The sequence below is a fragment of the Scomber scombrus genome, chromosome 7 (assembly GCF_963691925.1).
Source record: "Scomber scombrus chromosome 7, fScoSco1.1, whole genome shotgun sequence".
NCBI lineage: Eukaryota > Metazoa > Chordata > Actinopteri > Scombriformes > Scombridae > Scomber > Scomber scombrus.
This window is the reverse complement of record NC_084976.1, coordinates 10467506-10481215: the sequence shown is the minus strand read 5'-3', so window position 1 is coordinate 10481215 and position 13710 is coordinate 10467506. Positions and strand designations below refer to the sequence as shown.

General features: G+C 40.9%; 1 protein-coding gene across 1 annotated transcript in view; it reads right to left on the bottom strand.

The window, feature by feature from the left end:
• Positions 1-12253, bottom strand: part of LOC133984078 (CUB and sushi domain-containing protein 3-like) — a 212287-nt gene extending 200034 nt beyond the window's left edge. Inside the window, exon 1 of the mRNA XM_062423328.1 lies at positions 12076-12253. Within this exon, the coding sequence (XP_062279312.1) occupies positions 12076-12253 (178 nt within the window). The remainder of the gene's footprint in view (positions 1-12075) is intronic.
• Between the last annotated feature and the right edge of the window lie 1457 nt (positions 12254-13710).

Here is a 13710-nt window from a genome sequence, read left to right as displayed (position 1 = left end):
TGAAGGACATAGAGGGGACTAGTCAAAGATGCTATTCAGCTGCATTATGGGAAATGTAGAACCCAGTGTTTAAAATGTCAGGTGATCTCTTGGCTTCTGCGGCTTTAATTTTGACCATTATTCTTTTTCTTTTTCTTTTAAAAAAAATTCAGTCTCTTGTGAGTCCTCCAACTATATTGAAGAGCAACACTAAATTGCTGGGGAACTCGATTTCAATCTTGCAACACAATGACCATTAGTAATACTTGATTGAAGTGTGTTAGAGAGAAGCAGCTAAAACAGCCAAATTAAAAATATATGAAGCCATAGACATGCAGTTTCGATTGCTGCTACATTACCATGAGTGCAAGTCAAGTAAACTAGACATAAGATGTGGTAATGATATCACACAGGTTTGTAACTGCACCAAAAGTCAGAAAAATGTTTCACACTCTGAAAGATGTCTCAGAAATGTCTTTTTTTTATTAAATTACATGGCTGAGTACGAAGGCCCTCTTCAGTGTGAGAGCCATTTTAGGACAAAATAAACCTGAAGCAACCCTGTTTGAGGAAAACCAACAGAGCACAGTAGCAGGCTCAGAAGCAGATTTACACCAAATTAGACCACTACAATTTCAGAAGGCAAGAGTCAAGCAACGTCAATTTTGTTTGAGGCTCTCTTCTTTCACCCAAAGTTAATAACTACAGCAAACATAGCACCCTCTATTAGTCCCTGATATATTTCTGTGTTTGTCAAGCATTAGATGACTAATGTTGTGAACTATTCCGAGTAATGCTGTTTGTGTGAACTGCTTAGCAGTGTTTGTGTGGCTGATTGTTCTGATGTCCTGGGGATGACAGAACAGATGCTCATTGCCAAGATATCTCTTTCTCACTTTCTGCCTCTCTCTCCCTCATTCTGCTTCTCAGATCTGTGTATTCCTTTCATCCCTCATTATCCCCGTAACTCACTCACACCATCTGTGTTTTTCTTCCTCTTAGTATCCCCCCTCAACCTCTTTCTTTCTCACCTTCGCTCTGTCTCACTCACCTTTTTCATCCCCTGCCTCTTGAGCCAATTGTTCCCTGGCTCTCGTCTTTATACCCCTCTCCCTCCCTGCTCTGCAACTCTTCCTCTCATTTTCTATCTATTGCCCTCCTTGTTTTTTTCTATAAGCTATCTATTATGAATTAAAATCCTCCTTTTCAATGCTGTGAATCATACAAGCTTGTAATATGTTAAGCACGGTCCTCTCCATAAAAGCTGTATCTATAAAAAGAACATGTAAACATCAATCTTGTTACTTCAAAGAAAAATGCAGCAACAACATGTGCTTGCTTGTACAGGAGAGGGGACATGCATTAAATCCATTTAGCACTTTGACCTACACTATGGCGTCTCTTACACTGTCACTGCTTAGCTACCTTTTCTGACCTCCATCATCACTTCAATTGTAAAACACACTCCTTGGGGTTTTCATCGACCCCATGTTAGCGCCACACTGCAACATCGGCCATAAATTGTGATGAGAAATTAAATTTACAACATGTTGTGAATGCACAGTGGGGAAAATGGGGTTCAGAAATATGAATCAGTATCATAACGCACAAGTGGTAGAAACAGGGGCCTCAGCAGGCAGCAAAAGCCAGCTGACAGACAGCCCTCGAACGGTCCCAGCTGTTCCTCAGATAGTTACATTTACCTCTGGCCTTTTGGATATACACACAGATACCACATTTCCACCACACCATACCTCTGATGCTCGTAACTGATTGTTATATTTGCTGAGCGAAATTCAGACGGGAAAATGGCAGTTGTCTCCCATCCAGATGAGACAGTGTTTGTCAGTCGGAATTATACGTTTGTGTGTGTGTGTGTGTGTGTGTGTGTTTGTGTGTGTGTGTGTGTACATGCATATTTATATGAGTCCTTGGCCTTGTAGAGCTCCTCACTAATGCAAAAGGGCAAGACAAGAATGTGATTCTATTTTCTATGTCCAGTGAATAGAGATTAGGGAGCAGAATGAACCAGATAATGAACCACAGTACTGTACCTTTTATGGGTGAAAAATAACATTGATTTTGTAAACAAAATACATAATGCATCACAGAGGGTATCCCATTACTTTCAGGGCCTAAACAAATTTGTTGCCAGCTAAATAGGTTATTTTAATAGTTTGCTGTTTACTTTAAGTATGGAACAAAATGAGAGGCAGCATTTCAGTTGGACTTTATAAAACTGGACAATAAACAGAGAACTCTCTACAGCATGGACTAAGGCACAGATGCCCCTTATATATCCAATAAATTTGTTGTCCTCCACCAATGATGTAGATTTGTAGTTGGGCAATAAAGAGAAATTATTATGCGCGGCAAAGATAGGGGAGGATGAGTCGATTACAGGCATCCAAATTATTACAAGTGACAAACCATTGGGTAATGGATGATTGCTGGTGGGTATGAGGGATCGCTCATCCCAATCGACTATTTCTGAACAAACCATCATTAAATAGGCTCAGAAAATAACTATTCACAGTTTGACCTGTTCTCTTCACTTAGTTGCTTCAGGATCCCACAGGGCAGATTTCACAGCTAGACAAACTCTTCTCTTCCACCAGCAGTGAAACTGTTGAATTGTGATGAAAGATTGCAGCACTTAGTTTGGCAAATTTATTGTGTTCCATTTGTTATATTGTCCTTTAAGGGTATTGAATTTATCTGCTGTCTAATGCAATGTATTTGTCTTTTATCAGCTGTCTATTTTCTCTCAGTTTATGAGGCAACCTGCATGTCCAAAGCATTTTTTTCCAATTGGATAATAAAGTTTATCTAATCTAACCAAATCCTGTGGCTTATAACAATCCCTTTGTGGAGTATTTAAGATATTCAGTATATTTGAGACATTCAGTCTACAGACAATTGAAAAGTGTAGCACCCCCATTTGGCACCAGTCAGTGTAAACATGTAACTGCTCTTAAAGAAGCTACAACACATATTTTCCTCAAAGTAGCATTTCGGTTGTGAACTAAAGATTTCAAAGAGACTTGTGTGCATTGACCATCTGGAAATCAACAGTGATGATTCATTAGATATAAAATAGTGCTTGTTTTGAGTTTGTTCATTAGTTACATGTCTAAAGATCATTTTGATGAGTGGTCAAATAAACAGCAGGAGAGCATGAGATGTGAGTCGTCTGTGTAAGAATATTTGATGATTTGATATTTGTCTTTGGACCCTGTGAAAGGACTACACTTTCTACAGCATCCAAACAAACATACTGCATCAACAATGTCAAAGTGTATAAGGATGGCAAAGACTAAATGCCCTTGTCAGGCATGCTTCCTTGTGATCCCATGAAGATACCCAAGGGCCGATTGGTTAGGTTTGGGTACTGAGATCGTTAGGGTTAGGGTAAAAATATCTGGGTCGGAGGCAATCAGAGGCAGTAGGAGCAGATGTTCATGTAAGGCAAACTGGGTAAACATGCCTGACAAGGGGATTTAGTCTCTCTTGTATCAAGAAATTTTAAAAAAGTAGAAAACAGGAGCCAGGGACTGAACCACCAACTATCATAAAAGCAAACTTGCCTCACCACCTTAGCTACAGCTGTGTAATGGCACCCAACTGCTGACTTTATTGCAGCCAGTGTCATCCATGTGTCATGCACTGAGCCTATAGGGACCAACAAAGGTAAAAGCAAACTAGTTCCTTTCTCTGAGACTGTACTCATGAGACTTTAATGTTTCAAGTCCAATTACAGTTCCTCTCTTTAGAAAGCTGAGCTTTTCTACTGCACAGAGATAGAATTCTTTAAGATACCATATTATGTATTATCACTGCTGTGCTAAAGCTCCGGGCAGTATGGTGGTGCAATGTTTAGCACTGTTACTTCACAAAAAGAGGGTTCTGGGTTCAAACCCACAGGCTTGCTAGTGCCTCTCTGTATGTAGTTTGCATGTTCTCCCCCTGCCTGCAGGGTTTCTCTCCAGGCACTCCGGCTTCCTCCCACAGACAAAAATTCAGGTTAGCTTAAGTGGTGACTCTAAATTGCCCTTAGGTGTGAATGGTTGTCTGTCTATATATGTCAGCCCTGTGATTGACTGGCGACCTGCCCAATGTCAGCTGAGATTGGCTCCAGCTCCCCCATGACCCTCTAGAGTCTAGAGGATAAGCAGTAAAGAAAATGAATGAATGTTTAAGTCAATTTATCATTCTTTATCAGTTTAACCAGGGCCTGATGTTTAAATAGCAAATACAAATGGTTGTGTTTTATATATATATATATATATATATATATGTGAAGTGGTGTCTTTAGCTTAAGAGTATTGAAAGTTAACAGACATGTAATAAGTGATTTGTAAGATTCTCTCACCATTTTTAACATAAATATTCTGTATGACCAACTACTAGTGATAAATGTCAAGTGTCATCATATGCCTAACCAATCATTACAAATAAAATCTCAAAATATGGACTTTATGACCTAATTGCAAATACTCTGCATGCATGCAGTGCATAAATGCTCACAGCCATGTGGTTAAAATTAATATTTGATTAGACAAAAAACTAAATAATACTAAAATGCTAAATTGCAGGCTTTTTAAAAAGAAATGAGTCTTGCTTTAAACACCACTTGGGTCACCAGTCGATCTATACATGAATAGTGTTTTGCTTTCACCCTTCATACATCACAGTATCTTTCTTCAAACAAATCCTAAGCCCAATATCCACAAGCCTACTGAGCTATGCGCTTTCAAGCTCCTCTACTTGACTTATTTTTGGCATGCTATTATTTTCTCTCCCTGCTTGATACTCAGTTTCCCCACGACTGACTGTAGTGTATGTGTAGCCAAGGACACCTCTTCCGCCGGATAGTATTTCTTCATTGTTCATAACGATGGGCTATCACAAACAGAGGAGGGAGGCAACTGCATCACTCCTAGCAATCAAAGTTAAAGTACAAAAAAACCTGCATTGATTTGCACCTGACCTTAAAGGTGAGTCAGCCAATATAGAGATATCCATCAGCGAGGCTTGGCTACAGAGCATGGAGCAGAAAGATCCCTTACCAAGCAAAACAAAGGTCAACAAACATCCTGGCAGGCTTCATTTGCGGCACACTTCCTGTCTTGCTGTAAAACACTGCAAAGAGAAACTGTACTGTTATACATAGATACTCCTTTTTGGTTTTATCAAGTCCAGTTTTCTGAAGACAGATGAGTGCTGCTGTGGGAAATACTTTTCAGATGCACTGTCATGGTTAATAAAGTGATCTGTGTAAGACTGAAACCTCCAGAACAGTAAAAAATAAAAGAGAATTAAAAGTCTAAATTATGCTTCCTTTGAACTTAATGGAAAAGCAGAAGGGAGAGAAACAAAACCCCTTTGTTGCTGGTCTGTTGTCATACCTTTAGATCATGAATCTTCAGGGTCTGCACCATATCAAGTCAGAGCTACTGCAGCACTTAAGAGTTATATTTAGAGATAATTTTGTTTTTGGAAATCTGATCTCACTCTTCTCCCAGATATATGACAAGCTGTACTCTGAGCCAAATACATAATATGTGGGTGGAAGAAAACATAATATATCATTAACACAAGCAGGAACACAACAATGATGACTGCTAGGACCAAGAAACCAACCTTAGTAGACAGAAATCTTAAATTGATGTCCCCATAGAGAAGGATTTTATCTGCAAGGCTGTGCTGCACCTTCACAATTCATACTAGGATAGGATGTGCATTATCGCAGTCCCTCACCATGCTTGTCTGCATGCTTGATGAAAGGGAAATGGGCTCCATACAACAGAAACAGAAAAGAGGTTTTCTAGAGAATTACTATTACCTCGTGAGTGTGTCACTGCAATTTGGGAAAAGGCTCTGAATATTCCATTTGGTGGTTTTAAATTGCCAACCAGTGAGGTGAAAAATACTAAAATCAAATACACTGCCATACTGAAACACAGCTGGCACATGCACAAATGTGCCCACAATGGCATAAGGAAATAACAGAGGTTTTGTGTCTGCTTGGCCAAGAATAATAACAGTCTCCTAATGTCAGAGTGCTGCTGGTGCTTTAGCTACTTCCCAGCAGATACAGTATTTTATGGCTAGACACCAATACCTCCTCAAAGTGCTACTGAGCCATATTGCACCTGATGCCAGGCCACCATGGTGAGAGCTGCTGTACAACACAAAACCGTGATCCAACAACACATCTAATATAGGACAGCTGTCTCTCTAGTCTCTGATCTTATCAATTTCAAGTCAGATTTATTTGTACTATATATATTTTATATAGCCCAGTATCACAAATCACAAATGTGCTTCAGGGGCTTTACAGTCTGCACAGCAATACAACATCATCTGTCCTTAGACCCTCAATTTGAATAAAGAAAAACTCTCTAAAAAATGAAAGAAACCTCAGAAAGAGGAACACAGGAGGGATCCCTCCCCCAGGATGGACAGACGTGCAATAGATGCTGTGCATACAGAATAGAGCACAAATTACAGAATGCAGCCTTGAACAGGACAACAAAATCATAATGGATCATCCAAACAAACAATTCAAACTCCATTTCCACCAAAAAAAGGTAAAGGAGAGAAGCAGACAACAAAAATCAATCTTCTAAAGACAACAGCAGAGTTTTTCACACTCCCAGTAAACATTTTCCCGTTAACAGTCCATTCACATAGTGATTTTAAATGCAAAGCATCTCATGAAACTCAAAGGAAACTCATTTCACAAGTAGTCACAAATGTATACACCACTTCATTAGCTCTTTTGCCATCCTACATGTCACAACCTGTTTCACTGTAGGAGAGAAAAGTAAAGGCAGCAGGAGTTTAGACCTGCAGATTAGACATGTTGAATATGCTATCTACAGGCAAAGAAAGTAGCAGTTTTCTGCATTTTGAAAATTTGCACCACCTGCAGGTAGTGCAGCTGCAGTTTTTTAAAACCTTTTGTTTTCCTTGCATCTTGGAGTGTTTTTAACATTTACCATTTGACACTTTTAACATTTACCATTTGACCCTCAGCTTGTTGTGTTCCATTTTTATTTGATGGTTTTTGTTTTGCATTCATTTTCCTTTCTACATACTTGTGGATCAGGCTTAACATTAGGATTTATAAGGTTTTTGTCCATCAGACAAGTCACTTCATCTGTACACACCAACCCACACCGAGCAGGTATTAGAAATTTTACTTTAAAAAAAAACACCTCCCAAACAAAACATTTGGGACACTTATTGCCTTTTTGCATAGGAGTGTAAGATGTTTCCATGCCTGTAGATGTCTGTATCTGCTGATCTAACCTTGCGTGCTTCTGTTACTTTCATTGCCTTCAGATGCTACAGGTTGGACTGGAACTGAAGGTCTGAACTGCTGGCACTGCAATTCAGTGATATTGACTGGGCCTAGGCTCAGCTTCTTTCTTTCAGTGACAATGTGTGTCCTTGTTAATGCTGTTGACCAAAAGTAGACCTGGTTTTAACTGAGAATAGACAAAGATCAATGAATACTTGCTTTAATACATGCAGCTCCACAGAGAAGAGTGAAAGGCCATTGTACACTGCAAGGGACCCGAAAATAAGATGATTAGTTAATCAATGATATTTTGCAGTATGAGAGAGATTACATTTTTTCCACTTTTTTAACTTCCAATATACCTGATATGAAAGCATCTCATAGACAATTGAAATTACATTGCATGGTTGACCTGTCTAGATCTGCTGTATTTTCCCTGCTGTGGAAAATATGCAGTCCCTTGTGTTGTCTCCTCAAAACTGATAGCGAGTTGAGAGTCTGAACAGTATTTTTCATGGTATCCTCACCTTTCATTTTAATTTCTTTAAAAATATGCCGTGGAATCACAGCAACTTCCACTAAGCAGTCTACCTCTTCAGTTACCTTCACATCACCACACTCTGTTTCCCAGACCATGTTTCGTACCTGCCTCCTCACCTGTCACATATCAAAAATCCAGTCGACAGCCACAGACACAAACAAGAGCAGCAATGCTCACTGCAGAGGAGGATTTGTGAGGGTACGTGGGTATGTCATGGTCAAAGGTTATGAAGTATAGTACTTATAAAGAATAATACTGTGAGTATGATATAATGTGAATACATTTCTTAACCATGCTTTAAAAAATCCAATTGTATGAATAATATTTTGCTTCTTATGACACAAAGGAAATACTGTTAGTGGGTCATAAGTTACATGTCACTTAAAATTATTGATTTGTGGCATTTACACTCCCTTTTACTGACATTAGTCAACTCATCACTGCATAAATAAATCCCAACCTCAATGTAGATAGCAAATATCACAATTTGTCAGGTCAGGTTTCTAGATTTTAACCACAGCATGGATAAAGCCAAATAAATGCATATATACAGCCCATGTGCCTGTAGACAGTTGACAGAGTTTAATCCCCTCTGAAAATGGCACCTGAAGTATAGAAGACAGTCCACCTTGAATCTGCAGCCTTGGCTCTAGAAACAGCCTCACCTCAACCTTTTACATTTAATCTCAACAAATAGTGAGCTTTTCTTCCTGAAGACAAGATATTGCCAATCTCTCTCCCCCAAGAGTACTGCTTATATTAAAGCTGATACTTGAGAAGAACTGACTTAATCAGAACGAGCAAACTATATCCAGCCTTTGCAGGACTTGTCAGCAACATCTAAGAGCCTGGCCCAGGAGAGAGGGCCAGTAGGTGAGCAAAGCAGTATTTTGGTGCACCACCAGGACTATCCAGTGAGATGTCAGAACTAACAGAGGCATCACGACTCTAGAGAGTAAAATGTTTACTGTTCCCACTTCCTGTGTCCTGGAAAACAGTATATTGTTCTTTCCAGTTCTGACAAGTGTCCACCGTTTTCTTGTACCTCTCTTCTTCATCTACTGTTGTGCAGATCAAAAACCTGAGGGGCAGTGGGATAATGCCCTGCATTCCCTGTAGATAGTGTATAATTACACAGACAAATTGTAATCCTGATTAGCCCCAGCAGCCCTTTCCAGCCTGTTTACATAATCACATTGAGAGAAAGTCTTCATCAAGGGCTCGGTGGCCAGATTACTGTCTGTGCAGAACCCACCTGATTACCAGCAATTAGTAACTGCCTAGTATAGAGTTTGATTGACTGACCATACATTTGGACACCTGGAAAAATTCACCCAGGACTGGGATGCCGGGAGAGCATTTGTTGGCAACCTATGCCCAAGTGGGGTCACAGGCTTTAGGTAAGTAAAGTTAAGGTACAGAGTTTAAAAAACACTACATTTTGTCAAAATGTGTAGGCTAGAGGGAAATTTAACAAAAAACAGTGTAATTAAAAGAAGCCGAAGGGGCAGGATGCAACAGATGGACAATTTTCAACAATCTGCTCGCTATCATTAATCGTTCACTGTCATTCAATATGCTAATGTCTGTGCGGTAAACAGGCCAGTGCCTGTTGGTTCTGTTTGTCCTCTCCTGTGGTTTCCCATCACATTGATGTCCACTCCTGCTTTTCTATACCAGGTCATTGCTGCAACTGTCCAGAATGAGGAAGTCCCAACAGACAGACACTGAATATTTCAGAAGATTGTAAACTGCAAAGTATCTAAGTACTATATCAGTTTCATATGAACCATATGCAATATGAAGGGTTGTTCCAGGAAGCTAAACCCCCTAACTACACACTGGATCCTCTTTGCTTACAGTTTGAGCATATTGCCACTCTCTCACATCACCTTATCTAATGCTTATACATGGGATATCTCATAAATATGGGACGCTCTCAGCTCTGTCACGGTTTCTTGTATTGTGAACTTGATTGTTCATCATTGCACTGATGGATGCAGTGTGACTGTCAAAAGACAAAGGGGCAGATGCAGCTCTAGCACTGAAAATAAGAAAGACTAATGTGTTCACTGTCAGTGTAGAGGAATTCAATTTGTATTTGCCCCATGTCTTTTGCCGTTTTTAAAAAAATTTAGCTTCCTAAATTTGTGTCTGTGTCAAGTAGTTTTATAAATTCCCCCAGGATCAGGTGACATAGTTGCAGTGTTTGTCCTAAGTTGTTTGATAGTGGACTGCTGTAATAAAGAAACATTATTCTGCATTCAAATACCACTGGGCAGTGTATTGAATTTAGAGTGCCAAGATTCAGAGTGGACAGAGACTCATAACTGTACACCATCCACACACCTGGCTAAATATAATCTAATTTGAAGTCAGTGAAAAAAGCACCTCTAGCAAATTGGTGTTGTACAAACTTTGCTAGAGGTTGTTTTTTCCCCCTCTTTTTTAAGCATCATTATCTTAGCAGGAGGTGTGAGTCATGGGCCGGATCTCTATCTTTTTACTTCTGCTAACATTGTATCAACTGTCAGAGCAAAGGAACAACAGCTTTTCCATGGTTCTTCCTCTTTGCCTTGCTCTATGTCACAATTTCCTTTGCTCTTTTCCAAGAGAGGACCTAGGCCTCCTCCTCCTTTCCCCCCTTCCTCCCCAATTCCTGACTGGCTGGCTCGCTAATAAGTAACAGAACTACGAGGATTGGCAGTGGCCTCAAGGTCTGACATTGCCACAATGTGGGTGGTGATGAAACAGCAGTGTGCTCGACTCTGCTTGACTTGACTTGCCTCATTCGTGGTGGGCGCTGCTATGCATTCTGCACATTTCATCCACCCCCAATAGACAGACATGAAAATTACTCACAGGCTGAACAATCTGCATGTAAATTGATATCTGTGAGTGCCCATACTAAGGCACACATACATGCATTCAACAGATAAACAGCCGCACACTCACACACCGGATGTGCATCAACACACATACACACACATGCCCGAATAAACACAAACAGACTGAGAAGAAAAACATTTTGAGGGTTGGAATTTGATTAGGCTGTTTTTCTTTGGCTTTGATTTTGGTCGGAAATGAGAATTTCACAGACCAAGTGCCAAATTTAATATATAGTTCACACACACACACACACACACACACACACACACACACACACACACACACACACACACACACACACACACACACACACATACACACACACAGCATGCACATACAGATACACGTTACAATCAACATGTAACTGACTTCACAAGGAAGCAAGAAATTGTTTTTGATTTGTTTGTCTCTGTAAATATTTAAATGTCAGTGAACAATGGATGAACACATGGTAATTTCAATGTGACAAATGAGCAACAATTGCTTTGACTGATTTCTACAGGACAGTAGTATGTGAAGAATGAATCAAATCACTGTGGTAAACATGAGGAATAAAAACGGGGGCAGATAGTTAAGTGCAAAGTCAAGGAATTTGTTGCTTCAGATTTCCAAAAAGTAATAGGACTAGCTCTTTAAAGAAAAAAAAACTATTAGAAAAAGTGGCAGCTCAGTCGTGCTAAAATTTTCATTAGACTGAATAAATTTAGGGGGAAAAACATGGATCCAGAGGTTGCCTCATCATCTACAGCGAGAATTCAAATGGGCAGATACTGAGAAGGAGCCACTGGAATACTAACAAGCCCACCTTACACCTGCCTGCACTGGTAAGTTCGATAAACCCCAGTCGACAAATTGGTTCCACAGTATTAATTGCCTCGGCCCCATAAATGGTTCCTGTTAACATTTCTAGTAAGAAATCCTTCTGACGCAAATCCCACGGAAATACTTGAAAAGTCGGCCCGGAAAAAGGGAAATGTGGACGACTTTAACCTACATAAATTAGAATCTGTGAACATCCTATAGGAAATCTGCAGTGCATGCACTTGCGCCTCAACAATTCACTAGTTAGCCTACTAAGAAAAGCAGCTCACGTAGGCTATTAGAAGAAGCGTGGGCTACTGCAAGAATATCTATTGAGCGGCTCAGTCAAAGCCTGCATTGAGCGCTACACCAGTGAAATGCGTCCCTTAAAACTCCATCCAGTAAACCGCGGTAGCCTATTTTGCGCACGTCTGTACCGTTAAAGCTTTTGATTTCTGGCACGCACACACATGCGCGCACACACACACACGCACACACACACGGGGGCAAGCAAGCGCATCAGAAAAAAACAGAAAATTGCTGCAGTGCTTCGTACCTTTCACACAAGTGAACATCAGTGAAAAGATGAGATTCCAAAAAACAATTCCCGTCCTAATCCTCATCGTTTTGGCTTGAACAAAGTCCCCTCGGCCACATTTAACGCATCTCCTGTTGAAAACGTCCCGTAGTTCAATAGATCCGTCGTAGTATCCGTCTCTGTAAATTCCCTTCATGTTCACAACTAACACATGTAACCTATGGACTATTTATTTCTCTATCGGGTTTAAGTGGATCCCCTTTCCCTTCTCAGAGGAGAAACAGGCAAAGCCGCCCGCCGCGCTGTGTCAGCTGATAGGAGAGAAGTGAGCAAGACTGGATTTTAGGATAGGACCACAGCAACCTGGATGAGGGCTCAACCATCTCTGCTGAGAGGGGCATCAAGTGTGAGGATCTCTGGCGGTGCGCTCTTGCGTTTGCTGTTTAACATCTTTCCTTTTTAACCCCTGTAAACCGGCGGAGAACTGAGAGGAGTCTAACCTACAATTTGAATGCTGCCTTTATCGATCGGCAATTGAACCAAGCACAGAGCACAGAGAGAGAGAGAGAGAGAGAGAGAGAGAGAGAGAGAGAGAGAGAGAGAGAGAGAGAGAGAGAGAGAGAGAGAGAGAGAGAGAGAGAGAGAGAGAGGGTGGCGTTGGCGAAGGTGGGGAGGGGGATGTACAGAGAGAGAGAGAGAGAGAGAGAGAGAGAGAGAGAGAGAGAGAGAGAGAGAGAGAGAGAGAGAGAGAGAGAGAGAGAGAGTCCTGTGCAACTATGATGTGGCTGATGTGTGGGTAACAAATCATGAAGTGGGAACGCTGAGGTGTGGGTGGCAAGGGAGGAGGAGGCATGTCTTTATGGGAAGAATGTAAATCCTGGGAAAGAAATGAACTCTGTTAATGACAGCATGTGGTTTATGTGTGTGTGTGTGTGTGTGCGTGTGAGGGAAGGAGGGGGCTTTTAGGTGAGACTCAGCCAGGCAGCATCCCGTCCCGAAAGCTGATGAAAGAAATTCGCCTGGTAGGCAATCCCACCATAACTCTGATTTTCATTTTGGAGATCGAGAAGGGCCGTTATAGGGAGTGATGGGGCTGGGCAATTTGCAATGCAAAGATGGGATGATGACGGCGCAAAGCGCAGCTCAGCTGCAGTGGGGCTCTTCTGCCATCTAGCTTCGGAAGAGTCACCGACCTCTACTTTCAAACGGAGAAGCAAAGGCAGCAGTGGAGTGAGAGGCCGTCATTGCACATAGAATGGACATCATTTGGTCTATAACACATTGAGATGGGGTTTCTTCATGAGCTATTGATTATAATGCGTGTGGCTCCGTGTACCCTACGCACCAACACAGTCTCTGTATTATTATAGGCCAAATTAAAGTTTCACGGGTCTGAGATCAGCAGCTTTTAGTGGAGCTTGAATATCAGGCAAGGTTTGAATCACCTATGTGCATATAGCTTGAGGTTTGAAAAAATTGCCTAATTAATAGTAGCAGGAGCAATGACCTCCATAGAAATCAATATCCCGTGGCCCTGTGAGTACTGTCGAGATTTATTCCCGTGAAGTCAGCAGGGTGAGTTCATGAGGACACCTTAAAAATTAACTCAGTGACCGTTTGAGGAAAAATCAAAAAAGGCGCTCAGTAGCACTA